At 38.9% G+C, this 18,741-nt stretch overlaps 1 protein-coding gene across 2 annotated transcripts in view; it reads left to right on the top strand.

Moving 5' to 3' along the window:
- Positions 1–3,864: 3,864 nt before the first annotated feature.
- Positions 3,865–18,741, top strand: part of Shtn1 (shootin 1) — a gene marked incomplete at its 5' end in the record, with an annotated part of 80,746 nt that continues 65,869 nt past the window's right edge. For both annotated transcript variants that reach the window (XM_013515871.1, XM_005387870.2), the window contains 2 exon segments: positions 3,865–3,917; positions 14,507–14,567. In XM_013515871.1, coding sequence (XP_013371325.1) covers positions 3,877–3,917; positions 14,507–14,567 — 102 coding nt within the window.

The following is an 18,741-nucleotide window of genomic DNA, read 5'->3' as shown; positions in this document are numbered from 1 at the left end:
TGATCTGGGGATGATAAAGGTAGGGCAATTAGCCTTCCTAGGACTGGTATTTACAGGGATGCTGGGCTTTCAGTGCTCAGACGGTCACAGGCAAGCCGTGGTGGTTGTGAACCCTCACCAAGGGTGTTACTGGCTTATAGTTATGAACCTTAGTTGTCACATTTCTGAAACAACTAAGTCTGCTCAGTTGCCTCTTGGGCCGGCAATGTCATGTTTGTAGCGTGGAGAGAAAACTCCTTTTCTTGGCATGATTGAGTTAGAAGGTGGAGAAGCAGCATGATTCTTAAAACACGTGCTCTGCCTGGTATTCTCCACCACCTTGTTGTTTCTTCTATTCTCTGCTGTTATGGATGGTTCCCAGTTTTGGCTATTCACTACCCCCAGCATTCACTTCTGAAAAAAAAAGATGCCAGCGTTCCACCCCAGAATCTTGGGGAGGGCAGGACAGTGTGGAGAGGGAGTCAATTTCGGTGTGATTGTCAACTCCCCCGAAGATTCCCGCATGCGGTCAGGATTGAAAGATGAAGTCCTCAGATGTCCTCCCGCTCCTCTGCCACGGTTCTTTAGAACACAGAGTGTTTGCACTTGATCTTCAGTCCCTTTCCACCTCTTTGATTTGGTGGGGGATGGTAGGAGTTTGGGCTTCAGAGATTTTTCCAGTTAGCTATCTTTTGGGCCACATGAGACAAAAGTAAGCCTGAAAGCCAGAGCAGCCTAATCTCTTTCATCACATACTGAAGAGTTGTTGTAATACTGCAGTAGTAATAAACATGACTAGCATGGCTAGCATGGCTAGTGTGTAGGGAAGGATTCAGGCACCTGAACACTTATGTATGTGAACACATTTACTCTTTTTTTTTTTTTGGTTTTTCTCTGGTACCGGGAACCGAACTCACGACCTTGCACTTGCCAGGCAGGCGCTTTTGCCGCTGAGCTAAATCCCCAGCCCCTAACGCATTTACTCTGAATAACAGCACCATGGGAGACACTTTTCTGGATGAGGAACCCAAGACTTAGATTAAGTGACTTGCTGCAGCTTCCCTGGCCAAGAGGTGCTCAGGATGAGAGCCAGCTGCGCATTGTAATTACTGACCTGGATGACCTTACTGCACAGTGGCACATGCTGTACCGGCGGACCTGAGAGACGAAGGCTTCCCAAGCTGTGACTTTCCTATGACAGAGAATTGGTCACATTCATCTCTTTATTTATTTTTTTTGAATGTTTGTTCTCTCTTTTTGCATTTTAAAAGTTTTATGGGTACATTTTACATAGACATAATGATAACATTCATCATAGGATACCTGTACCTGTGCATGATATATCTTGCTTCTTATGCATCTCTTCTAATATGTTGGTTAATTTAGAGTTCAGAGGGTCTCTCATCAAATCACTTGTGTGGCACAAGCTTACTTCAAAATCTGCAAACTGTGAGCCAGTTCTGAAACAGTAAGAAGGCTTTTTCTGCCTTCCCTTGACATTCATTGCCATCTGAAAAGTAGCGGAATGATAAAAAGCCGCTTCAATTTTTGCCAGCTTTGCTGAGGATGGGGTTACATATATCTGTACTGTGATATATATGCATATATATTTCTGGGTATGTATAAGTGCTCCTTAGGGCGAGGAGCTTGGTTTTTGAACTTCAAAGGAATAAATGATTTTCTTTCCATCTATGGCTCATCCCTCAGATATCCCCTGTTACCAAGTGGTTAAATGCTTCCCGTAGTTCTCCTTCCCCTTCCTTGTACCAGGCTTTATTTTATTTTTGTAAAAATTTCACATAGCCACAAACATGCATATTTTCTCTGCTTTCCACTAAAATATGATAGATGGAGGGTACTTTTTTTTTGCTTTTTTTGTTTTTCTCAGGTACCGGGAACCGAACTCACGACCTTGCACTTGCCAGGCAGGCGCTTTTGCCACTGAGCTAAATCCCCAGCCCCGATGGAGGGTACTTAATTAATGCTTTTAATAAAGATCCAGTGTTTGGGAGTTTACAATGGTCCATCTGAGTTCTATTGACAGTATAATGGAAGAATAGTACAAGTATTTTACAAAAGCCTTTAAAGCCATTAACTGATGTTTTAAATAGAAAAAAATTCCTTAATATGAGATTATTGTGTATTGATGAAGTAGATCACAAATAAGAGTATTAAATTAATTTTGAATTTTTAACTTCATCTATAGATACTTCTTTTTTATTTTTTTATTTTTTAAAATTTTTTTGTGGTACCGGGGATCGAACTCACAACCTTCAGCTTGCCAGGCAGGCGCTTATGCCACTGAGCTATATCCCCACCCCCTATAGATACTTTTAAATGTCAAGTGATCTAAGCCAAAATTTCTCAATAAGATACATGTTTATTTTTTGAGATGGTATAATAATAAGATTTGGGGTCATGATCATAGATTATCTAATGGTGTAAGAGCATATTTTGGAATCTTCCCTAATCCTTGTTTCTCTCTGTGAAGAAGTGGGGCACATATCACTGATTTTTCTAGATCAAGGACAATTTGGTTTATATTCATTGTTTGGTGGGGGTTGATCTGGATGAGAAGTGCAGAGAGCTTTGTTCTGTGGTCAGTCAGATATTTTCTGTTGAAAGTTTTTTTTAAAAGGATTACATCTTTACATGTATATATTTAAAACTGTTTTATGAGCCATCTAATGCTCAAGAGTATCAGGAATATGGCTTCAATAAAAGTATATTAATTTTTATTTTATATCCATGGGCATGGTTCTGGGCATGGTGGTATAACCCCATAAATATTTACTAATTTGAAGTGAATTTTTAATGATTTTGGCACTACCATTGCTGCAGGTATTCTGAAATCTGTAGATCCCTCCTGGAGGAAACAGAACACACTCTTCACCATGTTATTTATTTCTGGGATGTTCTCTGCCTTAGTGGTTAGCATTAACCTTTAGAATTAATAATTGGATATTTCTGAGATATTCTTGAAGCTTCTGATTTCAGATTTTTATCTTTGTCTGCAGATATAGTCAACCTTGCCTTTCTTTGAAAAACAGGTTTTTTGTTTTTTGTTTTTGTTTTTTGGTAGATAAATCCCAGTTAAATTTTTAATATGATAAAAGCCCCATCTGATGATTTCTGGTGCCCAGGGATGGGTTGAACAGCAGTTTTAGGCTTATTGAGATTCTGTTCCATCTTTGATATTAAGTTGTCATTCTAAACTTGATATTCTCAACTTTAAGTGGTGCTTTTGCTCAAACATGAATGTAGGGGTTCAGGTTATTTCATTTTTTAGCAATAGAGGATTTTAAGTAGAAAACTTTTCTCCATCATGTAGTTGGAAATATATCAGTTTACATATATTCCCAATTTGGTTGAATCTGGCATGTTTCTGCTCATGGTTTGCTGACTGCGGTCTTGTGGAGAAATAATGGGTCTTAGTTGAGCGCTCATAGCCTAAACTTTTTGCTCTGTACAAAGTAGACACATGACTTGAGTTGAATGTACAAGCTTACTTTGTTTTCTAGAGATAATTTCTAGATAAACCTCTGTTTGTAGCATAAACTAATAGCGTTGGGAGGAAACACCCACCTAAACCCTTTCACAGGACCATGTGCTGAGCATGAAAGAGGAAGAATGACTTGTCACAGGTCACTTCCCTTAGCTCCTAGGTCTTCCTAGTGATGTAGGGAGATCTGAAGTTCAGTTTGATGGGCTCCCGTCTGCTGTGATCTCTTTTTCTACCCTGCTTTTACAGGCAGCAGGCTTTTGTGGCTTCTTCTCCACCCTACCCCAACCTAGTAAATAGTCAGTGGCATAAGTTGGGTTCTCAGGTTTTTCCATAGTAAACTTCCAATGGAGTTGTAACATTGCTTTTCTTTTTTCTTTTAGCTATAGGCGAATATGAAGACCTTAGAGCAGAGAACCAGAAAACAAAGGAGAAGGTTTGTACTTTACCCTTTTCTTACACGTGTAAAAGCCTAGGCAGCATAGTGCATTATTCAGCCACCAATTTCAGTTAAATGTGAATGAGGGTTTCTTTTCTTTTCTCTTGCTTGTGTGGTTCAAGCTAATATCAACTCCAGGCTCCAGATGGTAAAGAATAGCAGGCATGCCACAGTGGGCGCAGCTCTGTGAGATTAACTACACAGCTAAATGTGCAGCAAGGCACCAGGCCAAACCATACAAGTCCTCTAGCATTGTACCTTTCCCCTAACAGTCAGATGTGGGAGCCTGGGGATGCAGCCAAAGGCCTGAGAGTTTTACCCTTGGGACCAGACATGGTAGACACTGGACAAGCTAGCCGTTGGTACTTAGCACAGAAATCTCTATAAACCTTTTATACATTTGCTTCATCTATCTATGGGAATAATATACTGGTTGTTGGAAAACCACCCAAGGTGAAGAAGGGGAAGCCTGTGAATTTTCTCAGAAGCTCTGGCAGTTTTAGTTTTTAAATGTTAAATAAATGAATTCTCTTTATCTTCACAAACTGTATCCTCCTTTTCTCTAAAAATGTCTTAAGATTTGTTAATATTTGCTTTAGTATATAAATGATATATATTGTTTCCTCTGTAAATTCAGTGACGGGGCAAATACAAGATAGAAAAATAGAGAAACTGAGGGGAAAATGAAAAATAGGTGAGAGGTAGTGAACTGTCCATTTTTGTTTCGATATAAATAAAATTTACTTTAAAAATTACTTTTGATAGACTAAATGTTTTGGAACGTTATTTTCCTAGTGGAAAATTCATAAAGTAGGACCTTAGTGGTTATTAAATAATAAGATGGTTATCATTGCTATAAATTGTGATACATTATTTTTAAAATTTTAGAGTAAGGACTGTAATAAAGACTGGCAGTAAGTTAACTGTTTGTAAAATCTCTGCCATACTTGGTATTATTTTCTGTCTCTTAAGAATTATATTTAACTTTTTCAGTCATACTGATTTGCCACCTATCCAGCTACAGTATGACGAGTGATATTAATGGTAAGCACTCTAATTCAAAGCAGATTATAATAGATTTTTAGATAATTTTTTTCACCTAATTTTAAAGCTCCTTTGGCTTTTTGTAAATTAATCCTGGTGATCTGTGAAATCTTATTTCCTCGCTTTCTTTTCATCAGACAGTTCAGGGACTAGTTGGTAGGGGCTGCTAAACAGTCATGATAATAGGTGGCTGCTGCAGGCAAGGGTTGGTTAAAAAATATGGTAAATGTTTAAATTTTAAAATTCTCTGGCAGTAAAAGACACACTGCCACTAATATTCTCCTTTGCTTTGTGCACACTTATGCCGACATTCTTGCCACTTTCTGAGGCAGTTCTGGAAGTCTTTTTTATCTGTACGTGTATGATAAAAATACAGTGAATGCTGATGCTGAGTGCCCTCTGAAGAAAGGCAGGCTTGTAAAAACATGATGGTGTTTCTCATCCACCTTATTCATCAGATCTGGCAACATGCAAGAGAAAGCTCTTCTCTAATGTCAAAATGACTATGAAAGGTAAATATTTTGAATCGGTTCAAGACATCAAGGCAGCCGGGACAGTGCAACTAAAGACATGCAGGAAAGAAGACTGCCAGAACTACTGCAGAAACTGGCAACAATCATAAAGAAGGGTAGACTTGAGGCATTTGTAGGTAAATGGATGCACCTTGAGAGCATAACGTTAGATGAAGTAAATCAGACAAGTTTAAACATCGCATTGTTTCTCTTATGTGCGAGACCCAAGCTATAAAGAAAGAGCAAAATAAAGGGTATCTTTTTCACTTGGGAAGAAGAACAGGAGATGGAGGGAGAGAGAAGGAAGGAAGGGAAAAGGGATTAAAAAGAGAATCAAAGAGAAAATGGAAATAGTGCTTTTTCACGTATGATTTGGAATAAAAATTGAAGGGAGCAGGGATGTAGGAGAAAGGGACAAAAAAGAAATAAGATGGGTTCTGTTCATATACAGATTCGCCACTGTAAATGTAATTGTGTATGGCAAAGATGTACTAATAAACAAATAATTGTAAAAAAAATAAAAGCAAATTTGGGTTAGTAGAAAGAGCGGCAAGAATGTTCGAAGCCAGGTGGAGTATTTTGAGGGGAACAAATGGCAGTGTGTCGTTTGCTGTAATATATTTTAAAAATTTGAACATGTATCATATTTTTTAATCATACCTTATGTAATAAGGTGGTAAAAAGGGCACAGAGAATAGTTTGACAGGTTTCTAATTCTATCACTGTAACTACCTGAACTCACAGATGTCTTGAGGCTATACATAGGTGGAGAGGTCGTGCTTGCGTCTTGGTCTCTGATGCCTCATAATTTTAAAGAAAATTTCCTGCATGATGCTTAGACCAGATAGCTTGATCCTCTTTCCTAAGAGAGCCAACCACCTTCCACCTGTAGGAGGAGAAAGAGGCTGAGAAGTTGGCAGTTGGTGGAGTCTCTGTTATAGCTGTTCCTGGAGCCAACTGGGGAAGAGCAAAGCCAACTGAAGGGGTTAATTCCGAACTGTTTGACTTAGATGCTATGAGGAGTGAAAGCCAACAGAGGTCTTCCTATGGTAAAGAAAAAGATACAGATAATAGCCAGTAACAGAAGATGAAGACTTAAGTTTTTTGTTTGCTTCTCTTCTTAGTCCTCGTTTACATGTAGAACTAGCAGTGCCCTGAATAGAGGAGATGCTCTATAGACTATGCTGGTGGCCATAATGGTTAGTTAACCCAGAGCCATCTTTTGCAGTGAGATTTTAAGTGAACTATCAGCTATGCAAGTGGATTATAAGTAAAATGCATTTTGATGAAGGAAGGATGACGCATTACCTGAGCCCATTAACTGTTTACATGCTTCTCTATGTAGAGCATAGCCGGATATGTTTGTAACATCTGTAAGCATTATTGACCTGCTTCTGGCCTAATTCTTCAAAAATAACTCTTCACACAAATGGGAGGAAAAGAAATGAAAGCAATATAGAATGCTGCACAGTTGGGTAGAACAAAGCAGAGTGGTCTTAAGTTCACAGCACTCTGTTTACCTTCTGCTAAAAGACTAGCTTGCTTATTACTGCACGTTTCCCCTCAAAGGGGGGGGTGCTCTATGACAAAGGAGGGAAGTGTATAATAAAAGCCTTTTATACAACGTAGAATGTGTAAAAGCAGCTTTAGTTCTGGAGGTGGCAAATGGAGGACACCATTTTCTCTGGGAAAGCACTCTCTTCTGCCTGGCTGAGGAGCTCTGTCCAGTCCACATGAGCAAATACACTCAGCCGTCTTCTTTCAGGCCCCCCAGCCCAGCGGGCCGTTCAGTTCATCAGTTCAGTTCATGCATTGTAAGATTTCTTTTGCCATAGTTAATTGGATGTGGGAAAATTTGGCATAATGGGAGAGCAAGAGAATGAATGGGAAGGTATTTCTCCCTTATACATGTCCTCCATTAAGTCCGGTTATCTTCGTGGTCAGGCCATGACCGCCCCTTACCAATGGGAAGAGGTAGTGAACGTGATTTTGTTTGGGTGGCATCTTCTTTTTCCCTACTCAGAGTCTCTGTTGAGACAAGTTTCAGGATGTGTGCTATTCAGGGAAAGTAGTTTTTTAACAGCCTGTGTGTAACAAGAAGCTACTATGGGACATCTGTGTCCTCTTATCTCCCTCTACTAATGCTCCAAACAGCCCTGTGTCAGCCCTATTTCACAGAGAGAAAGGAACTTCGGAAGTGTAGTGAGTTTCCTGAGGTTATACAGGTAATGAGTAACGGGGTCTAGATTCACAACTGGGTCTTCTGACCACTGTGTTCTTTCATAAGTAGGTAAAGTTGTGGGGGTGTCTTGATTCTTTTTCTATAAATATCCTAGTTGTATTCTTTGTTGTTAGTGCATAGCAAATCATCATTCTCAATACTTTTCTGGCCCTGTGTCTTCACTATTGGTTTGTGTTGAAAAACTGAAATTTAAATAACAAATCAGTCTTGTGTCAGAAACTGTTGCACACGTGTGCACGCATATAGATCCTGATATAACGTATCTAAGGATAAGAATAAGAGATTTAGGGATGGACCAGTATACCTTGTCTTTCCCTGTAGTTCTCTCTTTTTTAGGAAGGATGGAATGTTGGCCATTTTATATTTTTATCAGTGACTTTGAGGATGAAATCAGAATCTGTTGGGTGTACAAGGAAAGCTTTTGTGAAGGAACACAAAGGCTTTTCTGTTGAGCACCTTTGAGCACCGAAGTATAAGGAAAAATATGTGAAAGTTGTACTCTTGAGAATAGCCACTCTAATGAGGAATACAGACCAACTGACAAATAGCGGGAGTAAATTATGCACTTGTATGAGTGAATGTGTAAGGCTTAACATTGGAATGGGAAAAGAACATGTGACAAACTTAGTAGCCTTTCATGCTTGGATAAATGTCATTTATTTTTTTTAAAGTCTTCTCTAACTCTTTCAAGCAGAATTAATTGCTATTTTTATAATAAACCATCTGTATATTCCTTATGGACTTGTCACATTTATCAGCCAAAATTCATTGTTACCAAAATATTAAGCCAAATATAAGTAAGTGGTGTGGGTTGGATTAAAATGTAAGAAACTTGAGATTGTTGGATGTGTACGTGTTTTAACATCAGTATAAGTGGAGATTATGAAAGGGTGCCACTCTCCATTATTTTTTGTCTATTTTCTAAATGGCATCATCAACAGTATCTGAAAAGGTCAGAGAGTTTAACAAACTGAAGTTAGCAGTTCTTCTAAATCTGTACTTTGGGGTGTGGAGAAATAGACGGCTGCATATTTTCGAATCAACCCAATGTGTTCCTTTGCTTGTGTAGCAATCGCAGTATTCAAACGTTAGTCGTACTTCTACAATTGAAGGACATTCTCTTATGATTCACTTGGAGTTTTTTTCCTTTATGGGGGGGAAAGCCTCATTGAGCTTTGAATGGAGTAGCTTTCCCATTTCTCAGGGTGGCAGGGATATCTGTGGAGTGTGCATAAAAAGAAGGAACTCTATACTAGAAGAACGTCTGCCGTTAAATAGTAAGTATTTAAGTTTAATATTGTGTTCAGAGATAGAGTTTTGAAATGCATAAATGTTTAAGTGGCTGATTGGAAGTGCTTCGGGGTGAGCTCCTGTAACAGTGCGTCAGGTGGTTCTGACAGCTTGCCTGGGACAATGAATGAAAGGGGAACAAGACAGATACTTTCCAAGACCTGTGTTTCGAGAAGCGAGATATATGATACTGTTTGCATCTTGGCTCGCCCATCTATTGTTAAAATTTCCTCCCCTTGTATAACATTCAGAGGTGAAGGTCCCAAAGTATTTTATTTGAGAAGAATCAATAAAGAAGCCACTTTAAAGAGCAAGATCTGCATCCATTATGCTAACTGTTCATGCATAATACATCCACATACATGCAGTTTCTTTGAGACAGAGTGGCAAGTGGTTGTGCCAGAGAAAAAGTAATTACTTAGCAGTTTGAAAGTGAAAATGAGTCTCTTATTAACAGCAATCTATCCAGAAACAAAGAGCAAGGATCTCAGTTCTGATGACATGTGTTTCCGTCTAACACACAAGACCTAGAATTTGGAAACAGCTTTGCAGGGCAGCTACTACTCCTTTATTGCCTGTGAAAATTGGAGGGAAAGAACTTTGAATTGGAAGAAAGAAGAACACAGAAGTAAAGAGTGAAAGGAATTCCTCTCTAGTGAGAATTATTTATTGTATTGTTTCTTCAAAGATAAGGACATAGAAATGCAAAAAGCACCATTAGGTTGTAGCCAGCCATACATAGATGGACTGATAAGATTGTTGATTATTATTTAAAATGACTTAGATTCTGCCCTTTTGAGAATTATTTAGTGTATTGTTTCTTCAAGGATAAGCACATAGAAATGTAGACAGCACCATTGAGTTGTGGCCAGATTTACATAGGTGGATGTTAAGATTGTTGATTATTATTAAAAATGATTTTATTATCTTTTCACTACATCAAGGATTTCAAAACAGGTAAATATACATACTTTTGGTGCTATGCATGTTTAAACGTTTAAATATTATATCTGATCATAAAAGCAGTGAACTTTGAGAAAAATGAGGTGGGGGTTAAAACCTTTTTAGATGTTCTATTATTGCCTTGGCTATGTTTCTGTAATACTCTCCATTATATAAAGTGTCCTTATTGTTTGTTTCCTCGTTGTTCTTTCTTGGTAGATCCTAAGTTTTCTGAGAACATCACTTTCCTCCCAGTCTTTAACATACTATCCCGACCTGGCTAGTTGTTGAATGAGTTTGCTCAGTGCTCACAGGAAGGAAGCAGAGCCATTCAATGATTATAGGAGACACCTGCTCAAAAGTCTATTTCGGTCAATTGTAAGGTGTTTGCCTATGTCTAGGTGGTCCCCTGTCTTGGTGATGTGTAGGTGGTTCATGTTTGTATGTACTTCTTGGGGCCCAAAGCAGCCCTCTCTGTGGGCTGGTAATCTTCCATTGCATTTGTGTACCAGAAAGATAAAAATATTTCTGTTAATGGAATTTAGACACAATTCAGAAATGTACATGACAAAATATAACTCTATCTTGATATCTACATCAGTTATGCACACTTCTATTGAGCCCCAGTAAGCAGACTTTTAATTGCTGACAGTAGCTGTATGAAAGGTGAGGTAGACAGAACTGAGGTGCCCGTGTTGGGGCTATGGGTGGATAGCAGAGGTGCCAATTCACAGTAGGAGGACTTTCCTCTGCAAATCAGTCAGTACTCTCAGATCCAGGGTGGTTTAAGAAGCCAAGTATCTGCCTGGATGTGGTGCAGGGAAGAGATCTGGAAAGTGTCCAAGGCTTCTGATATGAAGGGCTTTCAAAACCAGCAAGGCCAGACTCTGGTCAATTCATCACTTCATAAAGAGCCATAATAGAGACTGGAGTAGCTGTAATGTTATCCAGCTTGCTTAAACCAGCCAGCACTTGGGCTGCTGGGTTCTACTCCACTGGAGCTGCAGAGAATTATTGGGCATCGTAATTAAGTGACGTGGGCCCAAGAACATCTGTTGCTATTGCAAAGTCTTCATGAGCAATTCTCAACACAAAAAGAAGCAGTTTTTACAGATGGCGCAGCTGCATGAACAGAGTAGAGGGAAGGGTGAGATGAGAGAGGGGCCTCTGTGTGGCACAAAGATGAAACATTCTTCTAAAAATGCCCGCAATCCATGGTAATGGCTCCCTGTTGGTAGATTGAAAGAGTACAGGATATGTGTTTGGATTCACCTAAAATGAAATAAGAAGTGTGTGTTTGGATTCTTGCTTAGTATGTGGGTGCATCCTTCATATTTTGACCCATTCTGGTGTGGAATAAGTAAGCTGCATTTGTAGCATGTGTGAATTTCCCCCACCCCAACACACACCCTTTTCAGCAGAGCAGATGGTAAATTCTGTGGCTGCCAGTTCTATCATAATGTGGTTGCAGAAAATAGAAAGCAAAGCAACATGAAGACCCCTGATAGAACACAGCTGGGGTTGGAAGACAGCTTGTGAATCTATTGGTGGTAACTAGAGGGTTAGCATAAGCTCCGCTGCAGAGTGGTTACCTGCATGTTGGACTAAGACAGATGTTGAGACCTGTTATTAACCAGAGTCTGAGTACCTGATCATTGGGAGCAGAAAGTGTGGGCAAAAAGTCTTATTTCTATTCTAGGCAACTGGTCCAAGCCTGCCTAAGACAGTAAGGCATTGCTAATGACCCGTGGATGGTCGCTGCATTGGTATTTGGTGTGTGTTGGTGGCCTTTTCCAGGTCTGACTAGACAGATTGTCATGCCTGTTTATACTCTTGTCATACAAAGTCTCGGTGATACCTCTGGCACTACATCTCATACTTCCAGAAAAGAAACACAAGGTTAATTAAAAAGTTTTACAACAAATATGTTTCAATTGGCAATCATGACTCAGGCCTTTGAGTCTACCCAGAAATTTGGTTTCCTTTGTGCCTTAGACTATACCAGTAAGAGAAACCCTTTTACAGCTTTCAGTGGTAACAAATAGCCCCCTATGACATGCATGCGGTAGGTTCAGTACCACTGGACTGGACTGTTTATTGTTGGAGAGAGGTGAACTGACAGGTTGGAGTGGTGGGAAAGTCAAAACAAGCAGGAGCCAAGTCTAGAAAACAAGATGAACTTTCTTGAAAAAGCTGGCCAGAAATCTCAGAATTAATGGCTGTACTGTGTGAATAGTCTGCTTGGATGGGGAAGATTATATGAGAATTCAGAACTCTTGGTGTTGAGCATTTTAATCACCAAAATGTGATAAATGTAGTTTATCTATTAAAGAGGAGCTAGAAACTTTATTAGGCGGAATTGTTTTTGTTTTTACAGATGATGGATTTCTAAAAGAAACGTCAATGAAAAAAATCTGCCTTCTTTAGGAAATGATCTTTTGTCCAGCCTGATTCATTTTGGGGGTGAGGGGTTTGAAATGAGAATCTGATAACCAGCTTTGCGGCATTAGCACTGGTGCCTGTTTATGTACTCCTGCCCGAATGGATTAACCCATATGAACAGAGTCCCACTTCCCAGTTTAGGGACAAAAGGGGAAGACTAAACTGATTGCTTCTTACTTGTTTATTTTTAAAATATTTTTAAACCCGCAGAGAAGGACACAAAAATAACAGATACCCACTGCAAAGAATCAACTGGGTATTTTTTTAAGTAAATGATCATGCAGATAAAATTGACAGTCTCCTCTACCATTCGTCCCTAGTCCCACCACCCACTCTGTCTCCTAAATGCAGCTGCTGCCATAAGTCATGTATGAATCCTTCCAATCCATGATCATATATTTTTATATATATCATATATAGCATGAATATATATACATACATGTAATGTTTATGGGCAAGTAATCATTTGATGCATATTCTGCTGTTTTTCTCTTTAGAGATTTACGTTGATGTATGTATCATGTATGTGTATATAAAACCATATATGGTTTTAATTTGTTCCTTCACACTGCTGTGTAGTGCAGCATAGGAATATGTCATGATACACTGCTATTATAAATGTAGAACATTTTTGTACAGATCATCCTGTATGCATTACTAGAGATTCTCTGGGTGCCTAGACCTAGGTGTAGCATTTAGCTGAGTCACAGGGGAGTGCATTTTCCATTTTGATAGACATTTATTTCCAGAGTAGTTATACTAATTTACACTTTCACCAGCAGAATGTGAGTTGCCAGGTTTTAATATCAGATTTTTTTTTCAGTTTTTGCTAGTATAATAGATGATAGTATCTCTCTGTTTGAATTTTGATTTTTCAAACTACCAGTGACATTATAATTTTTTAGTCATTGAAATTTGAAATTAAAAATATCCAACAAATTGAAATCCCAGTATGTTTATCTGGTGTATTAGCAGTCAAGTATAATTTGAAGTTGTGCTTTTTTTGTACTTTTTTCTTACTGAATAAGGTATTCCCAGGAAATTCAGTTCTTTTGCAGCACTGGAGAGGGAACCCAAGGGTGCTGTGCCACTGAACTAGGGGAGCTTCAGCCCTTTTTATTTTTTATTTTGAGATATGGTCTTGCTAAGTTGCCCAGGCTGACCTCAAACCTGTGATCCTCCTGTCTCAGCCTCCTCGGCACTAGACTTCTACGTATGTGCCAACACCTGGAAAATTTTTAATTATTACCCTGTCAGTTTAAATTACTTTTTAGAGTTTTAGGTACTTTTGATGAAATGTCTCTACAATATATTTTACTTTCTCAATTTTATGAAATTTGAGGTAAATTGAATTCAGTTCTCATAAGGAATGTTTGTTTTTTTGAAAACATCATTACCATCTTGTTGATATTAATGATATAACATCTTATTGAAATATGAGATATTTGTTTCTATATCAGATCCTCTACACGGTCTTTATGGTTTAGTGTCTTTTTCTTTTATGGTTTTCCCCCTAAAGTCTTTTCAGTGAGTCCTTCCACCTTTTTAAATTAAAAATCAGTGTATATAAATGATCCATCCCTATTCTGAAAGTTATGGTACTGTTATGTACATCCTTTTAATTTGCCACTTTCTGTTCACACTTCTGAGGACACTAGCATCACTTTCTGTGGGCGAGTGAGTGCTGGGGCTGGGTGGTGGCCTGTGGCCTTCCTTCAGTTGCCTTTCCTTGCTTGTCTGAATTCACCGCTGCTGTGTCAAGTCAAACCTAGGGGGACCTGCCTTGGGGATGATGGGACGCTCTCTGTGTTAGCCTTCTTCGCACAAACATTCTCTTCAAGAATGAGTTTGCTTTAACTCCGGGATGTTGAACTGGTCTGTTATGGAGGAGATAGTGAATAGTAGAGCAACTCATTATCTTAGAAGGTCTGAGAAAATTGGCCAGATGCGTAATGGCACAAATACCGTGCTAGCTGCGCAGTGCGAATGTGTACACTTTCGGTGTCTTTTGTTTTCAGAAAATTGCTGCTGCTTAGAAGTTTGTGCTTGTACACATTTCTAATCTTAAAATTTGTAGTAGAAATTTAACATTTCTTTTTTTTTTTTCATTTCAGTGTGACAAGATTAGGCAAGAACGAGATGAAGCTGTTAAAAAACTGGAAGAATTTCAGAAAAGTATGTAAGCATTTCAGTGGAATTATTGTAAATACGTAACTGTCTGGGGATTATGTGAGTACATAGATGTCCTGTTTCGTTGCTGATGCATTGGTCATACAACCCGGGAGGCGAAAATTGTCTTCTTGTTTGCCCAAGAAAGGCCCTGGCATTAGTGTGGTTTTTAAAGGAATGGAATAAGCATTATTGTTTTATGAGGGTATTATTTTAAAAATTTCCTTCTTGTTATAAGAAAACATTACTAAGCAAGAAATTAAAGAAGAATAATTTTACTTTGTTACATTGACTCTTTGAGAAGGGTCAGTGATAGTATTTTGTAATCTATGCTTTCTGGTCTTTCATTTGAGTAATATATGTTTCTATTGAAGGCATATATTTTGCATTCAGTTTTGTAGCCTGCCGTTTTTAGTAGATAGTATATTATCCTCTTTGCATGGCAGTAGAGGTATACATTAGTTTTACTTGTTGCCCATAGTATTCTGATATACAACAGTACCATAACTTACTCCTTTATGGATCAATTTTTGGTTAACTATTATAAATAATGCCCCATAGAAAGTATTTATATACATATATATATGTAGCTTTACAGTGATCTGATTAGTTTTCTAGGTGAATTCATAAGAAAGGAATTATACTTGAATTTTACGATGCAGGTTTGAGGTATCAACTTAGTACTTAAAATGTACCAAGAGGGTAGATTTTATATTAAATATTTTAAATAATAAATAGAAACTGGAGACATAGCTCAGTGGCTGAGTGCTTGCCTAGCATGTGTGAGTCCCTGAGTTCTGTCCCTAGTGCTGCAAATAAACAAACAAGTAGATAAGTCAGTAGGGTGGGAGGAAACTTTGGCAGGTGATGGATATGACTGGCCTTGGTGGTGGTGGTTCCACGAGTATATACTTATCTCCAAGCTCTTCACATTGTATGTGTTAAATATGTACAGCTTTTTGCCTGTCAGGTATGCCTCAATTAAATGGTTTTTAAAAGAGAAGCACAGCTATAGTTCACAGAACTTAGACATTTTTAAGAGTTTGAATGTTTGAAATAGATCGCTCACCTAGGAACACTATATTCACACAAAAGCTATAATAACCTTTTTCTAAACTTTTGCTATGTAATTGCTTTTTTTTTTTTTTTTTTGGTTTTTCTCTGGTACCAGGAACCAAACTCACGACCTTGCGCTTGCCAGGCAGGCGCTTTGCCGCTGAGCTAAATCCCCAGCCCCCTGTAATTGCTTTATATGACACAAATTTGTTATTTGTCCCCGAAGATAGAACATAGCTGATCAGACCCAGAAGTGTCAGATGGAAGTAAGTCATGAGCAAAGAGCCAGACTGTACTGGGGAGTGACTCCCTCCCTTGGAAGCATGGCCTTTCTCTGTCTTTCTGCAGATGCTGTATCAGGCAGGCTATTTGATAATATCATGAAGTGTTGACTTGGTAACTACACAAGAGACCATTTTTACTTTTCTGGAAGGTACAACAGCTATAAAATGCAACATTACAGTTAAGTTTCAATAGCCAGTTTATTTCAGCATCTGACTGGCACAAAGAAAATCTAAGTGTAATACTGCTGATATTACCTATCTTGGGAGGACACTGTGCTATGGTAGGAATATCTCTTGTTTGTGAATGTGTTGGTTGTAGTTGTACGGGACTTTCCCCTTCCTGAGAGCGGGATTCATGGAATATACTTACATTTGTGCTGACACCCGTTGCCTCTGAGCAAGCCTCTTGCGGTTGTTACCAATTAGTGTGCCTGATCTATTGATGGTGGATCAGTATACTATGTGCCCATGGGGATAGTTCACTTTTTTATGGGTGGACTTAGTATAAAATGCTTTCATTTAGGTAGATGGTAGGGATTTTGCCTTCTATATTATTCAAAAATGGAAGCTACTTCCCCAGAACTTTGTAAGTAACATATAAACTGCATGTCCATCTACTCTTCGCCTTCTTCCTTTGTCTCTTTTCTAAATACCTTGGATAGTTGAAAAAGTTTACTATTTTTTTTTCCTTACCAGCAACTCAGGTTAGGACCCAAAAGGATTAATAGGAAGGTTAGTGCAACGTTCTCTGCTGTACACATTGAACTTTTACCTTTATCAAGCCTGCTTAACTAAAGTTTGCATGACAGAAAAACAGAGTACTCAGTCTCAAAGGAAAGGGAAAATGGGGAGTAAGAAAGCTAGATACTTCTTTAAAAACTGCATCTGAGGTGAAAGGTTCATAGCTTTTGAGCAGATGGTAGAATTTCAGATCTGGAAGGGAATATGGTTATAGAAAACATTTGGTGTGGCTTCATAGAACCCTGGGCAAGTTTCTTCATCAGTGACATTGGGATAAATGACCCTGCTTTATGGATTTTTTGAGGCTAAAAATGGGATTAATCTATGTGAAACATGCTTCACATGTACCTGGCATATAGTAAATGCTTAATGAAGATGGGAGTTGCTGCTGCCACTGTCCTACCTATTGGGTTGTCAGGGTCCATTCAATGTAAGGAGTTCATAGCATTAGCCTTTATCAAGCGCATCCTGTGTATGATCCTGCACATATGGAGAGCCCGGTGACGTAGTCTCTTATGGTGCAAAGTTGGAATCTGAAATCCCTGTAATGTGTACCTATCAGGCCTTTCCCTGGTGAGTGTAGCTGAGTAAGGCTCAGGAAGAGCTTTGTCAGGCCAAAGAGCTCTTCTCTCTCTGCTTAGCAGGCTTTTCCTAGGGTTCATATGTTTCTATGTCATTCTTAGTCCTCTGTCAGCCCCACCCCAACTGCCTAGTCCTTTATACAAAGAACACTGTAGAGCAAGCCATGCATCTGGAAAACCAGAGTCTTGTGCAAGGAGAACTAAACAAAATCCTTTCAATATGCTTAAGCCTACGCATTCGATCCTGTGTTCTGTTTCAGGGCACACTGGTTTTCCTACAGGTGTGCCAACTTCCCAGCTGTTTCCTCAGCACGTGAAATGCTTTCTGTGTCGTCTGGCATTGAAGAGGAATCTGTGCTGTGTTCACCGTGTCCGCTTCAGAGAGACCCGGTATCTCTGCACTCCTGGGAAGTGGAGAAGAGTTTTGCTCAGAAAGCATCATCCATTGGTGGTGACACCTTTCACAAATTAAAAAGACTGTGGAAACCTGGACTCACCTGGAAATGGGCTTGCCGGGCTTTAGAAGTTAGGGCTCTCGGATGTGGGACAGGTTACTTAACTCCTCTGGGCCTCAGTGTTACCAAGTAAAACAACACTGTTACGAGACCTACTTTGTAGAACGCTGTGAGGTTTCCTAGAGGAACCCAGGTCACGGGGTTAGCACAAAGCCGGACACATAGTCCGATCTTTAACATTTCTTTCACAGTGAGAAACTAGTACAGTGAACCTTGGTAGATTCTCAGCCGGTTTCAGTAATTATTAAGTCAGGCCTCCACACCTATTCCTACTGAACTCATGTTCCCTTAAGATTAGTACTTGTCATTATTTTAGTATTGGTTATAAATATTTCATTATGAATTTCTAGAAGATTGGCTTTTCTTTTTAAAACTTCAGTATTGAGTCCCTTTACTTAAAGCTCATCTTTTTTCTTTTCTCAACCCCATGCCGCTCAGAAGTGCAAATGTCATAGATATAGTGGCCATGAATCATGGATATTATGATGTAAGCCCAAAGTTAACTCCATAAAGCAAATCATTACCAAGGTGTGGAGGGATGGGGGAAAGAGAGGTGCAAAAGGGGATGAAAAGAGAATTAAGACATGTTAAGTGCATGTAGCGGCCCCTCACAAGGAATATAGTCATTATGTCCTGTAAACATGCACTAATAAAAAATCATTAAACTGCTAAGGTTTTGAAAACCTTTATTCTTTGAAAGCTGAAAATTACACATCAAAAATATTTCTGTTTGCATCATGTGAGCTGACTTCTGTGTTTGGAAATGGGGCACACATTTTAAGGATATAAATGGCCTTAGAACCTAGAATGTTGATAAGAACCTATGCTATCAATTTAGCAATGGGACAATTTCTTAAACTAAAAATGGAAGTACAATTAAAATGTGTATTGTACCTGTTTTTGGTGGTAATGGGGGAGTGAACCCAGGGCCTACTCACTGAGCTACATCCTCTGCCCTTTTTGCTTTTTATTTTGAGACAGAGTTTTGCTAAGTTGCTAAATT

The sequence above is a fragment of the Chinchilla lanigera genome, unplaced genomic scaffold (assembly GCF_000276665.1).
Source record: "Chinchilla lanigera isolate Chin_1 unplaced genomic scaffold, ChiLan1.0 scaffold00030, whole genome shotgun sequence".
Classification (NCBI taxonomy): domain Eukaryota; kingdom Metazoa; phylum Chordata; class Mammalia; order Rodentia; family Chinchillidae; genus Chinchilla; species Chinchilla lanigera.
The sequence above is the reverse complement of the archived record's forward strand: the minus strand, read 5'-3'. Positions and strand labels throughout refer to the sequence as shown.